The sequence below is a fragment of the Larus michahellis genome, chromosome 10 (assembly GCF_964199755.1).
Source record: "Larus michahellis chromosome 10, bLarMic1.1, whole genome shotgun sequence".
NCBI lineage: Eukaryota > Metazoa > Chordata > Aves > Charadriiformes > Laridae > Larus > Larus michahellis.
In genome coordinates this window covers 17,954,892-17,978,506 of record NC_133905.1, presented here as the reverse complement: position 1 = coordinate 17,978,506, position 23,615 = coordinate 17,954,892, and the positions used below count along the sequence as shown (strand labels likewise).

General features: G+C 38.1%; 1 protein-coding gene across 1 annotated transcript; it reads right to left on the bottom strand.

Moving 5' to 3' along the window:
• Positions 1-634: 634 nt before the first annotated feature.
• Positions 635-23,308, bottom strand: LOC141749187 (inter-alpha-trypsin inhibitor heavy chain H3-like). Its single transcript, XM_074602254.1, has 22 exons — positions 23,213-23,308; positions 18,992-19,015; positions 17,670-17,836; positions 16,460-16,564; positions 15,867-16,029; positions 14,883-14,993; positions 14,092-14,217; positions 13,396-13,512; positions 12,448-12,616; positions 11,943-12,068; positions 11,514-11,695; positions 11,099-11,284; positions 9,968-10,107; positions 9,395-9,590; positions 7,597-7,648; positions 6,724-6,750; positions 5,739-5,789; positions 4,994-5,107; positions 4,221-4,425; positions 2,941-3,113; positions 1,228-1,339; positions 635-1,126 (listed from the first exon to the last, which is right to left on the bottom strand). The coding sequence occupies exons 1-22, from the start codon at positions 23,300-23,302 to the stop codon at positions 997-999; spliced, it is 2,766 nt and encodes a 921-aa protein (XP_074458355.1). The 5' UTR covers positions 23,303-23,308; the 3' UTR covers positions 635-996.
• Positions 23,309-23,615: the final 307 nt, after the last annotated feature.

Genomic DNA, 23,615 nt, shown 5'->3' with positions numbered 1-23,615 from the left:
ATGTGTGCCTGCATTCTGGTTTCCCCACACACTGACTTTCTCTGCTTGGCCGTGTGAGACCACAGTTAGCCTGCTATGGCTGATTTGATTAAAAGAAAACTCAAAGTAAATAAGAAATCTACTTATTTCTTGCTTTAGAACTAATAGCTTATGATTTCTTGCGGTACAAAATGAAAATATACATAAATGGGACATTTCTTGCCCTGAAGTATGTACATAAATTCTGTTATGGGAACAGAGGGAGGAATTTTACTGGAAGACAGTCATGGCATTTCAGTAAAGGGTCTTGCACAAAGACAGCTACTATTACTTAAACCTGAGTGCTGTTTGGAACTGCCGTATTTCATTAATTTGTAAAGATTTGGGCACTCAGAAGTTAGGTTCAAATTAAAATACTAAAATACAGAAATCCTGGTTGCTAAGAGTCATCTCCAGTGACGGCCCCGCACCAGCCCCCAGCACTGCGGGGTCAAGGGGGCAGATGGCTGTAAGTACAACTGAATTATCCCGGACTATGTCCTGCTCTGTCTGCTGTCATTCCTCTTACGTGGAATTTCAAAATGTACCTGGCTTCCGGGGCTTTGTGAAACCAGAATGAAAACACCGATAACTGTTGGAATAACAGAACAAGGCATTAAGTATTGAGGCTTTTATTTAAATCGCTCCTGACACTCAATTATTGGTTTAAAATTGGGTAGAATGTTTCTGTTATGTTTTAGGAAGTAACATTTTAAGTCAGAATTTTAAAACTAGTAAATTAATTCAATAAAGTAAGGGTGTTTCAGGGGATGAGTGGTATCTATTTAGCACTTCAGAATTGATCAAAAACACAGTAAAACTCTCTGTGAGAATCAGTCGTATCTTGGCATTGCTGACCATGGAAGGCTTACGTATTTTTAATACGTCTTAAACATTGAAAAATACTATTCTTTCAGATATACCCTGAAAATATTTTTTTCAGAAAATACCCCTGATTTGGGAGGAAGCTGCAGTTGTTTAAAACAGACTGGAAACGATATAGTCCGTATGAACACCATCTATCAGCCCAGCTCCGTTGTTATGGACAAACCAGCAGGGAACATCAACGCCGTGCACAGGATCTGCTCTGTAATCCTTCTGCCAGCCCCTGCAGGGGAAAACACAGCCGTGGGCACGTGGAACCAGAACCTGCCCTTTGACGAGGTAATCTTTCCTGAGTCTTTGCTAAGGACCTAATTATTTTTTTACCTTGTTACTGTCAGTTCATTGTTTTTCACAATCATTGTGGCATCTGGTTTCTTGGGATCAGACCCAGGATGAATTTCAAGTATGGTGAAGTCAATGGGGTGGAAAAATTGTCCTAAAAATAGAAGCCAAAATTACCATTTCAGGCATGTTGCACATATTAAAACCCCCAAACTTCTACATTTCCATGCTGTTTTCCATGTTCCCTCAGGGTTTTCAATGGATAAGCAAACACCAAGTTTCGTGTAAGGTTGAACATATGCCTCTGGTATTATTTACTTTTTATAAACCAGACCTCTCTGCATATCATCTGGATATAAGCTCCAGCTTCTGAGTGCGCAGTAAAATTAGATATCCTTCAAGACAGCCTCACTTTGGGTCTTGTCTATTCAGTTGTATTTATTCTCCAAGTCTTTAGATTTTTTTTTTTTAATCAAATAATGCATGTGTCAATCTCTGAAATTTTTGGATGTGATTATGCTCAGAACAAGGCGGACATCTAAGGAAACTTCAGACTCCTGCCAGGATTAGCTTTCGCACACTTTTGCCCTGTCCAGGCTGGTGCAAGGTCCTGCTGGTGCTTTGAGTGATATAATGAGCACAGATTTTAGATTACTTCGTGAAGTTCAGAGGCAAAGTCAAAGATGATGACAATAGCGATGAGACGTGTAAGTCAGTGAACTGTAATGTGGTGTTACCCACATGCCACGTGGGCTTTTGCAATTTTTTTGCAACTTACAATTCATACCACAGCAGAATAACTTCTGTGTGGAGAAGTCCTTTAGCCCAAGGAGACTGGAGCAGGAAAGCGTAAATATCCATCCGTATTCTGCTCTTTTTGTGTTTTGTTACAGCGTTTCCCATGATGCATGGACATAACGTGTCCTACCACTGACACCTTGGCTCACTCCCCTCAGGCCACAAAGCACGTACCAAGACTGAGACGAGTAAGTTTGCAGCAGTTCATAATTTTCCACAGTGAGTAAACTTACTGACCCAAAATGAACGTTTCCTGCCCTTATCTGAGTTTGTAAGTGAAAATTGGAAGGCAAGGGAGAATAGCTGCTATCTGTGGTTTTTCCAACAGAGAATGCACACCAGCAAACCCACTGTGCTGTCAGAAAGCAGGATTTAATGGGGTCAAAATTTTGATCCCTGAATTACCCACTTCACCTTCTACTAGAATAAAGAATGTTAGCTAACATGAGGAAAATCTTAGACAATACAAGGCATTCTGTGATTTTAATATATGCTAGTAAATCACGATATACCTTAAAAACTTCTTTTCTTACTAGGATACCCTAACTGAGGTTTGGCAAATTTTGACTGAGCAAACACATATATTTTCTCAGACTGCTTGTACTTAATAAAGGTGATAAAGAGGAAAGGAGAGATCAAACCATCCAAGAGGATGGAGAAATACTGTAGTAAGAAAAAAAAAATCTATTGGTGGGATTTAGCAAGATAAAGGGCTTTAAAGATGCCAGTGAGGACGATGGATGCCAGTGATTTCAGCAGCAGCAGAGGAATTTAAAAAAAGATGATACATACAGTCTGAGCCCAGAATATTCTGTCAGAAATCTTAATATGGCCAATCAATGTCATCGCAGTTCCCTCCACTGTCTCAGTTCAGAAAGATTAAGTACAAGATTGTGACTACAAATTATGTAGCCTCATAAGGAAAGACAAGCATGAAAACACTAAATGCAGTCATACCTAATAATCCATGGGTCTGTTCAGACAGTTTATCACTTTCCAATATATACAGTCCTAGGAAATCTTGGTGGAGAGGATGTTTCTTCCATACTTGATGCAAAACAATAACAAATGAGGCACCGCGGCCCATTTTGAGCACTAGATTTTTCTTCCTATTAATTATCAAAGTTAAACTGAGGAAAAAAGAAAAGCGTGACTTAGGGCATTGTGCTGCGCAGAGTTAACAGCAATGAGAAGAAACTTGAGAAGAAGAAACATATTCAACAAACAAACATGGCTTTATAAATTACTTGGTATTTTTTAAAATAGAGGTTTTGCTGCATAGTTTGGACCATGTGAATCTCTGTGTTCACAGATGGTCCAAGACTCCTACTAAATTACACTGTAAAAGGCTGCCTGGCCTTTAAACTTTTCAGGAAGATGTTTCTAACAAAACTCATCCTCTAAGAGTGCAATTAATCACAGATAGGTTAGTGATATGTAGATACAGCTCCTCATGCTCAGTAATAAAAATGTTATTGATGAAACCATCACTTCCTTGCCTGGATGCTACCTGACACCTTTTCCTTTTGTTTTTGGTGTTGGTTTTTTTTTTTCCCAGAAAACACAACTCATGAACTATCTAGAAGTTTTGCTTCTGATTGTGTGAGGGATATCATCAATGTGGCTGTCATAATAAAAAAAGAAGCCATGCTGTACGAATAACAGTTTTCCTCCGGTGCTCTGCCTGTTGCAGTGCCGTGTTTTGAGAAGGCAGTAATTTTGTTCCAGGTAGCCAATGAAAATGTAAATGAGGAGGAGATGCTGCCCATTCCTTTTGCACAGGTATAAATGATTCTGTAATAGATAAATCTCACAAAAAATATATCTGCTGACAGGGAAAAATGTACCTATGCTATAAACATCACAATTTCCACTGCTTAAAATGGAGATTGTTTACAGCACATTATTATGTCTTTGTTTGAAAGATTACATACTATATCTAAAGTTACTCTTTAAGTATTCGCAAGACACTGTTGCATTGAGCACAATACCAAATCTAATTTTACCTTAGTCATGGCAATACAAAATCAGAGAAAATTCTTCACTTATTCCAAGCAGAGGAATTTATGAATGCTCATTCAGCGGTTACACGAAAAAGTAGAGAGCAGAATCCAGCAGGACTTTAATCAGTTTCTTTTATATATTCAGACAACCTACCTCAAAAGTATATTATTTATCAACACTAAAAAAGTGTAGAAACTAATAAAGGAGGCTGATGTTCTTTCTGTAAGCCTTACCCTTCTTGTTGCAAGGTGACTGAGTCCAGCCAGGTGAAACCTGTTTTTTCATTGCCATTCTGAATTGTGATCTTCTCAGGAGTTACTGTCAGTTTTAAATTCAGGTGCTCATTTGCAATGCCAAGTTTTCCAAAATATGTGTTTTGGATCTTTGCAGCACTGTTTGCTCTCTTATCCCCAATGAGTTCTCCATTGATTGTGATGCCTAACATAAAAGGAAACAGCAAGTATTGTTTTATGGAGAGGACCTGATCAGCTGATGTCAAGGAGTGTCATGGAAATTTAGCAACTCAAGGAAACAAATAAGAGTTGAAGAATCGATAAGAATTACTTGTGCATGTTTGTGCCAAAGTAGAATAAAGCTCTGGGAGCTGTTGTGTGGATTTCCACAAAGACAACAATCACTTTATTGAGAAAAGTTAAATATTTCCTGGAGCACAAAAAGTCTATGTGTGCCATCAGTCTCTCTTTACCAGGTATTCCATGAAATGGTAGCCTAAGGATTATTTCATTGCTTGTGCTACTACTCACTGAGACAAATTATGTATCTCAACGCTCACAGTGGTTTTCAAATAAAGTTTAAAAGTTCATGTTGCTCCAAGAAGTGAAAACACAGCAATGGTAATAGTACCCTATCACAGCTACAGTAACTCCTACTAACTTTGCTGGGAAACAAGCTTACGCAGTATAGAAGGGAGAAATAGCCTTTAAACATAAGACATTTTGTTATAGGCATCCTGATTTACTGTATTTAAAAAAAATTAAAAACTCACCTGTAACTGGGTCACTTATTAAATTTAACACCGCACCCGGGTTTTCATTGATATTGAAACAAATGGCATCGTCTTTTTGTGGCACCGATATAATGAAGTGTGGATCTCCATCAACTGTAAAGGCAAGTCACTGGTATTTGCACAGTGATACACAGGTTCAAAGTTCCGCGTGACCATTTAATGTTGTGGCAATGGAATTGCTGATGCTGGGGACCAGCAGGAACTGGTCCCAGCACAAGCTGTATGCCCAGCTTAGTCCAGCCCATCCTCCAAAGGAGTGGTGGGGTCCCAAGGAAGCTGCTACCATCTCCCCAAAGTGAACGACGTCCTTTTTCCCCTCATCTTTCCCAGGTGCAGGATATATCCTGTGTCTCTTGGCTACTGCAAAATTTGGCACATGGATTGTAGGTTCAGGAGGGCCACCTCGAACTGCTCTCTGAGGGCCATGAAAGTATTACCGAGGGCAGGAAGTTCACTTGAATAGAGAATGGGCAGTTACCAACACAAAGCCTAGCAAGGGGAAGGAGGACAAAGAAAATGGCCATATATAATCACAGTGACTTGATCTTTAAAAAAACATTTAGAGACATTTAAAGTTAAATTAAAATACTAGCCCCTTGGAAATAAAAAATGGCTGCTTTTGTGGAAATGAATTACCTAAAAGACGCAGAAGAATTGTGCAATTTAGTCTTAAATACCCTCTCTCCTGTTCTCCTTCTAAGCAGACACTACGCAAAGTACTCACCACTAGTATACCACGTGGGGTGTGCATTATACAGGTAAGAGACTTGTGGAGCTGCAGAATGTAAATAAAAAAATAGTTAGAAAAAAACCTCCCATCAAAATGGAATATTTATACACTATCTGCACAGTACATGTGCAATCAGTAAGTTACATGTCAGTAAGTTAACATGCTCGGTAAATTGCTAATTCCATCCTAGTTTTTAAGGTGTATAGTCTGTGGAATGACAGTTTGTGCCCCTTTTGAATGAAGCAAAGCTTCAGGATTGAGATAGAGTTCACTTGTCATCTGAGTTGCTTTGAGGGTTTCCACAAGGCACAAATAATGTATCTGTAGGACATGAATGTCTCAGACTTACAGATTAAGCTGTTTGTGAGCAAGGAAATGCAACACCATCCATTGAAAACTTTTGAGGTTTTGACATTTGTTTTCTTTCCAGAATGAATTTAAGTCTTTTCAATGAAGACTTGAGAAAATCAGACAGGGAACTGAGACTAATCTCCAGCGCAAAAACCTACATCTAACTCTCCTGTTTCCAGGATTGCCCAACCAGCAATCTGAAGGGTCAGTTGCTGTCTCTCTCTCTTGAATAAAACAGTTTCTTTTTATATAAGTAACTGAACATATTAATTTAGCCAGAGATGCTGACATCGTAGTCTCTGGATTTATACAGTTCCAAAGGAGATGCAAATTCAAGTCCATCCTCTGTTCTTGGGAAAGAGCTTTCAGGAAAAAAACGGCGGTTTGATGAACTGGCATTTACTCCTTAAAAGCTATTTAGCTGAAACTTTTTCATCTGGTGGCGTTCAACCTTTTTAAGTGTGTTTTTAGCAACGAGCAACATTTTATTAGTGAGCAGAATTTGGTAGGATTTGTTAAAATACAGTTGTAAACCTAGAAAAGGCAGTTTCTGTCTCTCCAGTAATTTCAGTTGTCTGAACTGATTTCCTTTGACAGATCCTGCTTCGTTCAGAAACTAATGACTTACCCAGTGTAACAGCTGTGATGCCCTGTGCTGTGAATGAAACAAAATGTTATTTTAGAGGCTAGAAAGAAGAAAAAACAATCTCTCCCACTTCCCTCCACCAAAACCAACTCCAAAATCTTGTAATTATGTATAAATTTCTAAATATTTAAAGAAAAACTTAGTCAAAAGAATTCATTTAGTACTGCAACAAAGCAAATGTCATGAACAGGCAGAAAGCATGCCCTACTTTTCAGCAAAAATGTTACTTCTGCACCGGCATGTGGTTTGCCCTGTAAGGGACTGGGACAACCTGCTCTTCTCCAATTCCTCTGCGTTATCTTGTTCTAAACTGTACTACTGGGAAGTCAGTAAGATTTACTCACCTGCTTCCACATTTTTCTAGTCTACTTTTTTTACATCTGAAGCTATGGAGGGGTGTCTGAACATCAATGAAGACATCTCTGTACGAGAGACTCTGCTACACATGGGTACCTGGGAGTCAGCAGTGCTAGCCCCGCAAAGCAACTTACTCGTACTGGGTGTGAATTTGGGGATGGTGGGATGATGGAATCATAGAATGGTTCGGGTTGGAAGGGTCCTTAAAGATCATCTAGTTCCAAGCCCCCTGCCATGGGCAGGGACACCTCCCACTAGACCAGGCTGCTCAAAGCCTCACTGCGGATGCTGTGATTATCAGAGATGGAAGGAACCACACTGAAAACGGTGTTAACAGTTCTTTCCAGCTGAAAAGTTTTTAATCTAGTTATAACAGAGTCTTGATGTATTCACCAAGAATTTTATGAAACTATTGCATCTTAGATCAAGTGAGTGATGCAGGCAATCCATGCCTAACAGTTAAAAATATTAAGTACTTTTAATAAGAAACGTACATACCTTCAGCTGTTACCATGGGCGGGTAAGAAGTAAAAGGAAGAAAAAGAGAAATTTACAGTTTCAGTTGCATGATTAAACACAAAGGATTCTGACCCTGTTAAAACATACTCTAAGAGAATAAAGTAAAAACTGTTTGACAGTTCAACCAGGTATCTTCAGTATTTTAAAATTCCATTTCTTCCCAATGATACAACTCAATATTTGTAGATCAAACAGAAACAGACTAAATGTAAAAAGCTGTTATGTGGGGCAGCAAAACTGCAATTAATTATGCATAAGAAAAGAGCACTATTAGTAATTGCTTAATTGTTATGCTGTTTCCACATTGCCAATGGTCCTTATTGGTTTTACCCTTTTGCAGTTTTCAAGGCATTTGCATCATTCTGTTAATACTGACTGGATGATTCAGTAATCTATTTGTCTATATAGACTCTAGGGTGTGTAAAAATTATTTTCCTATACAGCAGCAGTGTTTTAAGTATTTTCTCCTATTACAGCTCTATACTTTCTATATATACACTATATATACTATACAAAGAGGATTCACTTGGAAAGAGGTTCAGAAAAGGTCCTTTGTACTCCAAGTACCTGGAAAGGGAAAGCAAAGAGCTGAAGATCACTCTGAGTGGATGGCACTTCTGTCAGACGTTTATGTAAGTTTTTCCATCTTATGGAGTCTGGCTCTAAACTTTAAAGTCATCATGATGTACAGTGACTTGAATGTTAAATTAAACACAAAGTGTTTTAACATCTTTATGATTATGAAAAATAATGCAAAAATTTTATCAACAGAATGCCTGAAGAATTATTCAGAATCGAAGGGCACTTGGCAATTAATTGATTTCAGGACTTACTCCGGTTGAAAGAAAACCCCACTAACCTCCAGCATCTCTGTGATGCTAAAATGCCTTAAGTTACCATGCCAAATTCGGGAGATAAGAAAGTTTTTCATCTAGAAGCCAGCAGAGAGCCCGTGCAGAGCTTGGGAGGAACTTTTAGGGGCACTAAGCAAAAGTTTGGTGAAAAAATAATGGATGCATAACAGAAGAGGTTGAAAAGCCTCACAAGAGGTTTGTCAGACCTGTTGAAGGAGGGGGAGATGTGGATGGCCCAAACAACACACATAGATGAGGTTAGCGTGGCTTTGTGCTGCACTGAGTGGATCACACTTGCCTTATTTTGCTGAAGAGGAATGGAGTCATTTCGTTTCACACAGGTTAAACAAAGAGGCTGAACTGCAGGAAAGCCCAGTCTTTTATTCAGCACGAAGTTAATAATTAGCCAAAGTATCAGAGGAGTTGAGAACAAATTGTGTGCTTTCAATATAATTCCTTCTCTTTCTGCAATATATATGACTACTGCATTTTACAGATATAATCTCCACCTTTTTACAACCTGATACACCCTGCATGAGGGAGATCTCACAAATTTTCCCCTTTCATGTAGAAAGATGTTACTATACCTACTCCTAAGCTGAAGTATGTAGAAAAAGAAAGGAGAAAGTGATGTGAACTAAACTGAATATAGCTGGATTATTAGACTAAAAATGTTTCTTGGTTTTCGGGGGGTTTTTTTGATGTAATAGTTTATATATTTAGCTTAAAATACAATTATTTTGAATTTATGGTATTTTGGCTGTATGATTTAGTAATGAAGGATGGTTTGATGGAAATGAACTTTACAATGGAAAAGTAATTTTGCATCAACCATACACAAGGTTTGAAGTAGATTTTTCAGGTACGTGTTTAAAACTGTCCCCAAACGAAATCCTTTCCTTAGGGGAACATCATAGGAACACTTGGTTTTTCAAATAAAGCAAAATTGTGAAATTGTCTATACCTTCAATGGGTTTATCAGCAATCCCATCTCGATTGTCATTGTCTTCTGGCTTTGTTACCACCATGGATGTCAGTGGCGTTACAAACTTGTATTTTAATGAGAGATCCAGGGCTTCAGCTGTAAGATTCTCCTTTTCTTCTCCTGTAGCTGCAATACTGAATACAGGTACAGATTCCTAGCATCAATGATTGCTAAATTACTCACTGAACTCTGGATTAAATATTTTTCTTTCAAGCAAAGTCATTTCTCTGCAGCTAATTCATCAATAAGGAATATTCGTTACAGTCTAAAAGCACTTCTGATTCCACTGGCTATCCAAGAAAAAGGCGAAACTGTGCTTTATATTTGCAACCTGAAACAGAAATGCTGAGGTTGAGGAGGAGAATAGGAAGGGGGGATTTTCCTTACTGTTTTTTACGCCTTCCCATTGACACCTCAGTGTGATGTGAATTTCAGCTTCACATCCTAGAAGTTGCACCAGTCAGATGGCTTAACAGGTTCATAGCAAAGATGTTATTCTAGATATAATTACCGTTTTTCCAGGAGTTGTTCAATGGTGAGATAAGCCCAGAGCCGTTCAATGTACTCTCCAAATATGTAATCTTGTTCTTGGAAAGCTTTAGCTGTTTGCTCAGCATCTTGTTGTGTGGTATATGACAGGGCGTCATTTGCCTGTTAGGAATAAGGAAATTGCTCTGTATCATAGGTAGCCAGAGAATTCCAGAACCTCCCAAAACCAAGACCTTCACATCTGAAAATCTTATTAAATTGAAAAAGATTCTGCTCTTACACAGCACTTGCCCAGGAAATAGTCAGTGTTGTATCAGGATCTTTGTTCTGTTGCTTCTGTGAAGGTTAGTAGTGTACGCTATAGGACATCATGCAGTTTCCAAATTCACGTGGCATTTTAATTCATGAGAATTTGACTACTCAGGATTTAAAGAACTTTGATTATGATGCTGATTTCATTCAGGAACTTCTTCAAGCAGATATGCTGGCTAACTTACTAATAATACATTATTTGTATTTGAAATGCACCTAATTCCATATAATATATTTAATGCACCACAGTGCATGGTGTATATATGGTGCATATATGCAGTTCGCAGTATTTAGGATAACATGATCTGTAATATGTTTGAGTTGTGTTTCTTGAGTATAAAGGGCAAATATTTTTACAGAATCCAGAGCTGGAGAGGTATTTAGATCATTTGATTCGTATTAGAAGTAGACTTCTATTTTAAGAGGAAAGCATTTCAAATATTCAGCTGGCTTATCACAGAACCATAGAATGATTTGGGTTGGAAGGGATCTGATCTTATCCATCAGTTTTCTTCACCCAATGAAGACTAGTGACCGGGAAGACTAAAGATTTGCCTCCTGAAAGAACCAGCTAGGCTATTTAGAGACTAAACAAAACAAAACAAAACAAAAACCCAACCTGTTAGCAAAGCTAATCCAGTCACACTGCACAAAGTTGTTCCAGACTGACCCTAGTATACCTGACCGAGTTAGGCGAGTAGCTTGCAGTTTTAAAAGCAATGATTTTGGCACATTTAGTTTCTCACATATATGCTGTACCAGTAAATATTTTAAGTATTGCCAGCTTTGAACATTCAGACATTTAATGTACCTTACTTAAGTCAAAGAAATCCATACTTACACCTTCACCTCTCACATCTACAGTCAAACTGTTTTGGTTGTTGTCTATAAAGCGCCCAGCCACCACAATCTCAGACCCATCATAGAAATGCTTAAAACTGGTTTTAGTTAGGTCTGATATTTCATTTTCTGGGTAGTTTAATTCCACATCCGTGAGCATGGGATTTGACACCTCATCATAAAACCCCTACAGGACAGAAAAAAAAAAAAAAAAAAAAAGGAAAACATTTAACTATCATAATTTCTTTAATCCATAGGTGCCCAGAATTCTTTAATTCATTCTGTGCCCAGAAACATCCTGCTATTTCAGCAATAGAAACTGAAAATGTATTTTAGAAGAAACATTTAAATATTCAGTCTGTACAGTTATATGAATTAATGTGTACCTCATCTAATTTAAGTGGTGATTACTGTACCTGAAGCTGTAAAGTCGCATCAGAGTCAGGATAAATACGACGGGCCAATCCTTTATTCTCCAGTGCCATCTTCTCCAAGAAGCTGTAGTCAACACCATAGCCAAACCCAAGACTGTATAAGGGATATTTTCCTTCTATGGCTTTTTTTACATGCGCCTGAATGTCCTCAGTATTTGATATACCTGCATCAAACCACAGAAAGTTTGAGTTTTCTTCATAAATAGATAAAATTACCACAAAATGAAACGTGGCTAGTCATGTTCAGATCTCTTAGGAGGCACTATCAAAAACATGTTTTAATAGTATGATGCTGGTATAGTAGCATTTAAATCATGAAAACATCCAGAAATCAAAGATGGAGGCCAATTTTAACCGAGCACTTTTTTTGTTAGTTAATTCACTCTATTATTCCATCCAACACAAACCTACCTACGTTTGGTTTGCCATCTGTTAACATGATAATTATAGAAGCACTTCTCTTGGGCACAAGGTTTTCTTCATGAGCAGCATTCAGCATATCAATTCCCCTCATTACACCACCATATAAATTCGTCACTGCAAGGTAGACATAGAAATTTGGTTTCAGCAGTCAAAATAAAGGCCCATTTTTCACTGCAATCTGACAGGATCTCATTATGGCATGAAAATGAAAGATTTGGGTCTGCAAGCAGGGGGGTGTTGAGACAGAAAAATACCTGGACTTTGGAAACGTAAGAAAAAATAGATGTCATGGTCTGAGTAAATTTAAACTTTACGAGTGTCTCATCAGAAATAAAATAAAATAAAATAAAATAAAATAAAATAAAATAAAATAAAATAAAATAAAATAAAATAAAATAAAATAAAATAAAGAAGCTGTAGCTTTGTGTTCACAGACTGAATTGATAAATATACTTATGCAATGACCTATTGGCAAGTCCAGTAAAGTACTTACTGCCTTCAGTGTCAATGCCCCGAACAAACTTCCTCGCTTCATCCAGATTCTCAGGAGTGGCCTTGATTAACGTTTCTTTCCAGGTGTGTACGTTACTACCAAACAGTATGAAATTGAAGAAGTCATCTTCTTTAATGTCATCTAAGATTTTTAGAAGTGCTTCTCTTGTCTATAAGATGAAGAGATTTAAATGTATGGTTCAACGTTCAACAAAATAGGTGCTTCCAGATTTTACATGATTAATCTCTCAGCATTTGGGTATTTTTAACTTTTACACGCTATGTTGTGCAAAAATTCTGAGCTTGTTCTGTCCTTGCCAGTCCCTGTGTCTGTTTCAGGGTAACTCTAGTGAAGTCAGCCAGTTGCAATTACATCTGGTAAATCTTTGTAGCTGAGAGGAAAATCAGGTCTCACGTCATGGATCGCTGCTTACACTGTGGAAGGCTGGCATGGCAAATTGAGAGGGGTGGGATCAGGTAGCTACGGCTTGGTGGAGAAGCTCATACACAAGCAAGCATGGATATTTTGATGCAGCACCAAAGCCCGAAAATTCTGAGCATTAGCTTAGAATGAGGAGTCTCCACTATGAGAAGAGCTGCCACTTCCCAGAGGAGACAGAATGAACAATATAGATAATGCACATAAACACTGTATGCACATTTTAATTTTGGAACTGTCCAGTGCATGTGACAGAGCTCTCTGGAAATGTTGATATCGAGAGTTTTGAACTAATAACATTTATAAGTAAGTAAATATAGCCTAAATGTATAGAATTTTGTTCTACTGTAATGCTTCAAACTAGTTCTTATGGTACTGAGCATTAGAGAGGTAACAGCATAAAACCACTTTGTACAGCTTAAGCTGCACGTAAGCGCTATAAGCCACCGTGTCCCTTCCATCGCAACAGAGGCTCTTCCATTGGGACTTAATAGTAATGTAATAACTTACCTGTTCTATTTCTCTTCCAGACATTGAGCCGCTAATATCTATTACAAAAATAACATTCTTGGGCAACTTTGGAAGATTTGTTGGTGCAAAGAAGTGTACAAAGTAGCCATTGACAATCTGAAAAATAAAATGTAAAAAAAAACACAAACAAACCAAAAACCCCAAAACTTTTGTATATCTTAAAGACAGAATGGATAAAGAAGAAATTACTCTCATTTAGTGTTTAGCCTGTGAGCGGACTAATAGGCTTTGATGGCCCTGACCAGTCTCACCTCTGTCCATGGGCCAAGGAACTTCAATAAGCGCAAGCCTGGGCCTTTAGTCCCTGCCTGAGCTACGCTGTAAGAATGCCTGTCTCCAGCTGTGTCACAGCCAGACCTGTTCCTGTCCATGGACTCCACCGGTTTGGATCCCACCCTGCAGACTGACTTCCCACTTCGACCTCGGGCTGCCTCATCACCACAAACTTGCCCGGTGACCTGGACTCTCCATTGGGTCTGACTACCGTCTCTGGGTCTGCCTCGCTCAGGTACTGTGGGGAGTGGGCTGGTGGCTGACAAAGCCTCCATGCTGTCAGCTGTGTTGTCACACTCAGGTCCCTGTCCTTTAGGGAACAGCTGGCCCTCACTGCTCCCTGACCTTTACTATGCAAGCTAAGCTGTTCAACAGTTCAAAATTTCCAGCTGTCAGCTTTACCTGCAAATTATCTGGAGTTGTTCTCTTCACATCATATCTAACAGTAAAATCCCCATCCAAGACAGACTGTGAGCAATGTGCACAGGTTCGCTGCTGATCAAGAGTTGGCTTGAAAGAGACGTGGGCCTGAAAAGAAAAGCCTTCATTAGATCTGAACCTTAATAAGCTGAAAATTTTCTACAGAACACAAAGAAGTTTGCATTTTTGTAAAACTACTATTATTTATAGATAAATACACTTTACAGTAATACATGAGAATAACCTCTTTTATCAGGTTAGGTATTAGCTTGTATCCATATGTTTTTATATACTTATTGATGGGTAACTGATATGTGAAGGCTGCTATCTAGAGCTTTCTTCATATGTTTCCTTCCCCATCTTCCTCGGTTCAGCCCTCCACTCTGAAGGACACCTTTGGCTCTTGGGCAGTCTATGTCTTAGGAATTCTACCACCTCCATGCATGAGAAAACTACTTCTTACTGACTCAGTTCTTCTGTAAGAAACAGTCCTATTGGTAGCCGGGTTTCCAACTACTGCTGTGGGACAAGGCCTACCAGTGTGGGTACAGTCCTGTGCTAACAGCTACGTGGTTTCTGAACAGCATGGAGATGGCCTTCAACTTGCTAGCTTGGAATTCAGAGCTCATTTGCACAGACAAGCCTTTAATGCATTTTCTGAATTTTTTTTCCTCTCACTTCCATTGCTAGCCACTACAGCATTTTGGCACTGACATTATTATTTCAGAATTATAACCGTGATAAATAAAATATGAATGCAATAGCCATTGTACCTTTTTCTCTGAAAAAGTTTTTTTAATGGTGTTTTGTAGATCATTGGTGATGAATGTTCCTTCTGCTTCCAGATCACTGATACCCTGGGGCTCAAAGATATTTACTTCAATCTGAAATAGTCATTGAAAATTCATTGTCATTGGTTACCTCACAATATATCAACTTACATCAATATATACAATTTATATCAATTATATATATATATCTCAATCACTTATATCAATATATATCAACTTATAACAATACATCAAGTCAGAAACAAAGCTAGAAACAAATAAACCTAATAGAAATATAACTTGTTTGAAAGCTAGATACTGGAATTTTGTAAAATGTCAATAAATATTCAAGTCCTTGAAAAATATGACCCAGCCATTAGCTGTGAGTTGTGCCCAACTTTGACCTATATTTCAGTATGCCTTCTATCGTGGTGTGTTTAAAATAATGGTGCATAAACTCTTATAGATGCTTAGTTTTGCAAGGATTTTTACACAGTATTTTCTGGGCATACAAAGGAGAAAAAAAATTTGCCTTAGAGCTGGGTTTTAGCAAGGCAGATAGGAGTGATTAAAGACAAGTTTTGACACACAAAAGCCACGGTACTCTAGAATGTGATATATGTAGCGCTAATTTAAGATGATGTAGTTTCATAGTGGTGTGAGAAAGGTGTTTATGCTATAAAGACATTTATAAAAGCTATTAGTCTTCTGTTTTACCCCAAGACATCGTAATGGCTTTTTCAGGTTTCCATACATCATTTCTTTTGGAGCCTTAGGAGCTGAACCAATTTGTCAGGCTTACAAATAAAAACCTGCACTAAAGCATACTGGTGTGGACTCCCCATGTGATTCGTTAAAAATATTATCATGGGCCTTTATCTCACCCGTGATGCCGTGGGAATGACCATGGTACTCCACTTTCAACAGATGCACAGAATTTCATCATCTCTTAAGTTACAGTCTAATTTGATACAGTTTGCCATTTACCTCAAAATCTTTGACAAGCTGCTTTGGTTTAACTTTGATGAACATCTCATATTTTCCAAACTGTCGCTTCAGCAGTTCCTCATATGTGAGTTCAAAAGTGACTTTACTGGCTGCTTCAACGTTGACTGAGACGGTGAATTTTTCTGTTTTTCTTCCTGAAGCTCTGTATTTAAGTGGATAAGAAAAATAATAGCTTTACCCTCTTTCTCAGTATTTATTGTTTGTGTTGGTGGAATACAATTTTCAAAAAGGAGTAAAACAAAGATGGGAATTTTGATCTATTGCTAAAATCATACTCAAACTGTAGACTTTATTTAAGTTTCCCAGTGAGCTTAATCCCAGGAACAGGTCATACAAAGTCAGTGAAAGTTGCAGAAACAGTCTTTCTATAATTGCAGATACTGCCTGCGTGGTCAGAAGTTGTACTTTCTTTTTATAATTTACACTACAATAACTCTTAACTTAATTACTGTTTTTTGGTCCTGTAAAAAAAACCACAAACCACTTCAGAAATATGCCAGAACAAAGTCTTTCCAGCCTTACAATTTGCTATGGGCTGATGGTGTGGAAGCCACACAAGACATCATTCTTACTTGACAAGACCAGCAGTCTGTCCCTTTGAAACAGCCTTCTCATATTGCTTTTTTGCAACTTCTTTTTCCTTTATAGTTCCAGGATAAGTGACACCATCAATTGTCCTGCAGATGAAGAAGACCTAGTTTAGCTGAATGATTTGCACCGATATATGAAAACTTACTATAGGCAATTCTCTGTTTATTGATTGGTTTGCTAAAAAGCACTTTCAGGAATCTGATATTGCCAAGATTTGAGCACTTGCACTGAAGTTAAGTCTTCTCAGTGAATTTAGCTGGAATGAAGAGCTCTGTGCTTAGTATCTTTAGAGAATCTAAACCAATTTTTACTTTGAAAATTAATTAGATCAAAATTAGGGTGATAGCAACACTACTTACAACTGTCATATTCCTACACTTCAGCAGCTTGACCATCTCATCTCATCTCATCTCATCTCATCTCATCTCATCTCATCTCATCTCATCTCATCTCATCTCATCTCATCTCATCTCACCTCACCTCACCTCACCTCACCTCACCTCACCTCATCTCATGGCAAGCCAAATCTCTGGATGAGACTCATCTGTCCAAATGTAGTTCTCTACAGATGAACATTTCAACCTTAGGCTCCTTACACCATTAAAAAGGGGATTCATCTCTTCCTGCAGTAAAAGTTCTAGCATGCCTAAAAGCTACTGTTTCTTTTCACTGAAAATAAAACAGACATAGTGTGATTAGCAGAGATGGATGTAATTAAATCTCATAATGGTGTAAGAATTGCATATTATTGCAACTAAAGGTAAAAATGTAAAGGAATAATTCTATTTCCTGCCTCTCATTGAAATATGATTTTTAAAGGAAAAGATGAATTGAGCTATAATGCCATCAGGGAAATTAAGTAACGGAACTTTTCTGGTTTGATAACACCAGAGTGAGTGAGTGATATTTCTGAAAAGGTGAATGGATCTCCAGAGATGATCCCCAATTCCCTAATGTCCATGATGATGAATAGAAATAATTGAAAATTAGTCATCTTTTCTATAGATGTACCAATGTTTGCCTTTCTCCGTGTATCTTGCATGTTAAATTAACAGTACCAGAAAATTACCCAGGAGGCATTTAGAAATCTATCAAATGGCAAAGTAAAAATTAACATTTGGGTTCCGTTTCTCCCAGTTACTTTTGCACAGGTTTTTAGTCTTCTCTAACAGTATTGTAAAGATTACACACATGCTGAAGTTGGTAATGAAGGCTGTCTTAGGGAGTTCAACATCAAAGAAGACTTCTTTGTGCCCATTTCCACGATTGACAGCTCGACTGGTGATGACATTGTGAGCAAATCGGGAAGTTACTTTACTATCAATTTTCATGCTATAGATTTCTATCCCATTGACAACCTGTAGATTGAAAAATGAAAAAACAAAAAAAAGAGCTAGCTGTTACATTGATGTCTGTGTTAATCAGCCATAATCATGTTTTTAAAAAGCAGTCATGGCAGGACAGTCTATCACTCCAAAGCAAAACAGGAAAGACCTAATTATAAGAACTGGAGCACAGCTGTGTTTCCTTCGATATCTATCACACTGCCATCATGGTGCTGTTCTACGAGTTATAACTATGGCCTCTTTAACAAAATACTACTACAGCAAAGACACTGCCATTATAAGAATCAGGTTTTTTCTCTACTGAGACTGTGACTCTTGTTTATGGTTAGTCAAAGAGCACAACAACTTACTGCTGCCTCACTGTGACTGTAATTACCAGCTGAGTGAATGACTCCTAGAGCAGGGATAAGTAGTCATCTTGTTTAAAAATAGACCTAAACAATTCCAGATGGCTCAAATTCCATTTTATATTATTCTCAACTTCCTCACAACTGGGGCTCATTCTTCTCTAAACAAGGAAATGGGTAACGCAATACTTATTTTCTTTGAATGCTCAGCTATAAGGTTGCGGGAAACAATGAAAGCACAGGTAACAACAGATATGACTCCTTGGGCAACTCCACAGCGACGAGGTCTGCTTCTTGCAGCAAAACCCACACTGGAAAGAATCTTGGAGTTTTTATGGCTAGCCTGATCTCTGGCTGGTTGATTAGGAAAGTCCCCAAACAATCAAAACATTTAAGCATTGCTGAAGTGGAGTCCAGATGCCAAGTGGAATCAGCATCAGAGATGAGGTCTCTTGCCTTCCTTAGAAATAACTACAACATAAAATAAAAGTAAAAACAAAACCAACACAGAACAGATGTCTGTTAGAGATACAGAATGACTTCGAACAACTTTGCTATTTATTCAAACACAACGAGGTTAAAAATCATTTGTTCATTTTCTTTCCTTGTCCAGGAGTTTCCATCAGAGCTTGGAAAGGAACTGTCTAGTTAGTCCTACTGCCTAAACCAAGCCACTCTGGGCTATTCCCCTCATCACACACGCGCAGAAATATCCATTTGCTCATATTGGACTCAGAGAAACACGTTGTGAACACAGCAAGTATATTCTTGTCACTATAAATCTTTCTCAGTACCCCGAACAAAACCAAGCCTTACTCACCAAGTCATTATCAGCATTTCGCTTCTGTAAAGAGAAAAAAACAAGGAAAAAAATCATGACTAAGGTAGGAAAGCTGCATTTAGAAATAAATCATTTAACCCCTATGTAGTTGTCTTCTGCTTGCAAGTCAAAAGAAGCTGTCTGTGAGAAGGAAGCCTTGAGAAAGGTCCTCATTAGTAAACTGAAGTAAATTTGAGGGAAAAGCAAGTAAGGCATCTGAGGAAGGTATAATTATTCTGCTTATAGCATTCCCAGTGTTGGTGAATCTTTTGGTTTTCATCCGATGTTAGGGCATCTCAAATACCGTGGGTTTGAAAGAGAGGTTAAACTTTGAATGTTGCTGATTTTATATTTTGCTCACAAAGACACAAGAAGATGTTATTTTCTTTCAGCTGAAAAACAATAATGGACCACCTGAGAGATGAGGGGAGAGTGAGAGGAAAAGAGGCTTGAATGCTCAGTGCCATTTATCTTTAAATGTCCTTGAGACTAAAGAACACGCTAAAATCTGCTTAATGCAGCTTCTGTGAGTATAGGTTGGCTGTGTGGTGACATCAAAGTAAAACCAGAGTATCTTGTCCTGAGGGTAACACCTTTTTCTTGGGAATTCCTGGTTCTGGGTCCTATCGTATGTATTTTGTCTTTTCAAACTAATTCTCCTTTGGAAGATAAAAGGGGTTTCTATCAAAGCATAAAAAAACAGTTTGCACGTTTTTTTCCAGACACGCACACACATCAAAACTATAAGGCAGACCCATCCTTACACTCTTTCAGACTTACTCCTAAATTTTTCCTGTTTCACGCCAACAGCCTCTCATTCTAACATGAGTCAGTAAAATGGTAATTCAGCTGGTTTACAGAGAGGAGAGGCGGTCACTACGAAAGGCTGCTTGGAGGGAAAAAAAAAAAAGCTGTTAGGGCTTTTTTGGGGCATATTTGCTCCCAGAGTAGGTCCAAATAGCAGAAGCTCTAAAAAATACCACATGCTCTCTTCTGAAAGAGAGAACAGGCTTCAAACATACTTACTGAATCATGTTGAAATAACAGCTTGTGTAACTCAATTCCCATAAGCTCGGAAGCAAATACGTTATCTCTTTTGGCTCTAAGAGCCTCATGGGTCATGTTTTGTGCAAGCGTGTTTAGCTGCTCCACCAGATAGCTGGGTAAAGACACAGGCAGATATACATCTTGGGTACATTTATGTCTTTTGTTACCTTTCACAGTTGGGAGTTTTACAGGCTGGAAATTGAGACACAGAGGGTTACTTTTTGTTTATTTTCGAGGCCTTTTTCAAGATGCTATATTAAATCTATGATAATGCAAGGTTTTTGGGAGGAGGCTTCTCAACTTCTGTAAAAGTCTGACCAAAAAGTCTGTGTACATTTCTCCAGGTTCCTCTTTCAAACTGTTGTTGCCATACAGGAGATTTCTGTGTGTACATGTCTCTTGTTTCATAAACCTACGTGGGCTTTTTTAATGCCTGTGTAAAGTACGCACCAATTCAAATCCCTCCTTTCCAAAACTGAAATTATCTTTTCTATATCTATACCCTCATTACAGCTAATCGTTTCCCCTTACAAAACACGAACTGAGGTGCGGACCCTGGGAAATGAAAAGCTGGAAGTCACTGAAATGTCAGTTTGCTTGGTACAAACTTTTCCTTAAAGTGGAATTACCAAGCAGTTTAAGAATACAAAAAACCTACAACAACGAGTTCTTTAGTTAGAAATTCTGAAATTCTAACTACTACCTCCTAAATTGTAAGACTCTTTACCCACATTTAATTTTTACAGAATTGCTGTTGTGCACATTCTTTATCAGAATTATGGGTTCTGCAGTAGTTTTGAAAGAGTTCTGTTCTGATTATGTAAATAATTTGGGGGGTACTCTGCCATTTTCATTGAAAAAGAAAATACAGAAAAATCTCCCGGTGAAAGGTATTAGTTGCTTTGTACTTGGGCTGATCTTCAATACCCAAACCCAGCTGGACATTGCCCTGGGCTACCTACTTTAGCTGACCCTGATTTGCGCAGAGGAGTGGATTAGGTGACTCTGTGATTCTGTGATTTATTTTTTTTTTTATTCTTAATGATTCGCTTGTATGTAGCTAGAGACCTCACTAACATCAAGGTCATGTTAAGCTATGTGGGCAGAAAGTGATCGTGTCCCATTAAAAAATATGGCACGCAATTCTAGACCAAACTGAGATTTTAATATCCTCTACCTTGTGTAATTACAGTTACTTGATAAAATGTTTCTATAGTGTTTCCACATATTTGCCAATTGTACCAATTATTAATTTTTTTTGGTTGTATAAAAGTAATGAATTCTGCTTTTGTTCAATACTGTTCTGCTGTGGCAACAGCAAAGAATATAGGTGTGAAAAATTTATAGAAACTGGAGAGGAAGAGCAGAGGAAAAAGGAAATTTGAACTCCCACGAAAACAGGGAGTGAAAAGGGGGCTCCCATTATAGTACTTGCTGAAAGAAGCCCTGATTTTACAGCTTGGGAAACTAAAACGCAGCATGACTAAAAGATTCAGCAAAGACAGTACAGTTAACTTGAAGTGACCTCCGGGAATTCACAACACTGAATGAGGTATTTGCATATATTCCTAAGTACTACACAGAAAAAATAAAGCATGAAAATTATTTCCAAATCTACAGCAACATTAAAGATTTCATCATCCCAAGCGATGCTAATTGGAAATCACAGAGAAGAGAGGATAATGCAGCTAAACTATGAAAACTAAACTTCCTCGTGAGCTATGTAGGAGTCTCGCTGCTGCCAAAATGAGAGCCTTAAAAGGAAGGCTGTATCATCGCTACCTGTGCTTTGAATGCTTTGAATATGTAGTTCTAGGGGTAGTTTTTAATCTAGAAAAAAAATTCCCCACCCTTAGTAGCTGCACGCATAGGAACAAGGTGTACAAGTGCACGTAGTGATCTTTGATTTGGATTTTTGTTCAGTTTTCAGCAGAATGGGGAAGCCAATTGAATTTACCTGACTATGGCTTTAAAAGCAGGTTTTACAGCTTGAAGGTCATCTGCCAGCCAGACTTCCAGCAATGCCTCATCACTCCTCACTGGCATACTACTTGTTCAATGGAGCTAAGACAGGGATGGGGACTAAGACTTCCACACTACACAGCAATCTAGTCCATTTCAATCAAATTATATTTGCATAAAGCATATAATAAAACTGGGAGAATCAACCATCTTTTCTGTAGTGTTCTGCATGTACGGATGGAGCACTGCACTGTGCTTTGGCCACTTTCCGTTTCAAAAGGCTTTAGCATTGCAAGACATACAGAGAACAACTAGTAGTATGGTAATCAGGAGGAAAAAGCTACATTATATCTGGGCTACATAATGGTTAAATAATCCCTGGCATCTCCAATTTGCAGCAATAAATCTCAAGCTGATTTTAAAAAAGTTAGATACGTTATTATCCTGATTTTCAAATTAAGAAGTCCAAAGACCATAACCTAATCAACAGGAATTAACTGTTAATTGCTTTGTCCTGTTCTACCCACTAATCTACAAGGCTCCCGAAAGAGATTTGCCCTCTGTAGCTTGTCATGCTATGTAACTACTGACAGAAGGCAAAATAATTTTCTGAGGTTAGGAGTAGTGGCCAGCAACTTAACTGAAGAAAATTAGCAGAACGACAGTAAGCACTGCCTTACTTAGAGATCCAGTCAAAACCAGAATGGCCTCTTTGAGGGACAGAGATATACTTCATGTTACGCTACCATGCAAATCTTTTGACAAAAATCCTACCATGTCACTTGGATAGTGGACATATTTATCTGGATGCCATGTTACATTTCTATTTTTTGCTACTTGGAGGCATCTTTTCACTGATATTTTGCATTGCTTTACAGGTGCTAAAGTCAGTTCCCTGGCAGCACTGATGGTTTTACGCACTTAAATATATGACCACTAAAACATTTTACCATTATGTGGTGATGACAGGGAAAACAGAGGAAAGGGATGCCTTTAAAAAGAGAGACAGGAGAGCTTCTTCAGAGCTGATCCAAACCTGAGGCTGATTAGAGGTAAACTAGTTTGAGTCCCAGGTCTGACCTTGTGTTCACTGGCAACAGAGAACACAAAGCTCCTGGTGGCAGCACTGTATGAACTCTCTGATAAATGTTGATAAATGGCAGGAAGTTAATCTATGAAGAATGGGAGCCCCATACATGGCTGATTACTTACCTTGATGTTCCTGACATGTGTTACCAAAAAGTCTGATGAGGCAAAGGCAGGAATCAATAATAAAATACAAAGCAATAGATGGTTTTCCATTTTGGAAAAAAGTAAGGTTCCAATCTGAACGATACACGTAAATATATAATTCTTTGTTTACTGAGTGTTAATAAATAACCCAGTGTGAAAAGTGGGATTAGTCATTAGGCATTTGGGAAAAAATCAAATACTGAATTTTGAATTTTCATAATCTGCAGAATACTGTTACAAAATACTGTTACTGAATTTACAGACTATTTCAGAATGTCTCTTCTATGTAGCATCTCCAAAGTGAAATTCAACAGCCATTACTGCACAAGCAACTGAGATTGATCTCTGCTCCAGACGCGCCTCTTTTCCAAACGAAAACCAT

Bases quoted from the DNA above. Each gene is read 5' to 3' on its own strand.
- LOC141749187 (XM_074602254.1), bottom strand. From the start codon at position 23,302: ATGGAAAACCATCTATTGCTTTGTATTTTATTATTGATTCCTGCCTTT. The intron at 14,218-14,882 runs GTACAATGGCTA...TTTTCTTTTCAG, and splicing joins AAACTTTTTCAGAGAAAAAG to GCCCACGTCTCTTTCAAGCC. The intron at 12,069-12,447 runs GTAAGTACTTTA...TCTACCTTGCAG, and splicing joins GGGCATTGACACTGAAGGCA to TGACGAATTTATATGGTGGT.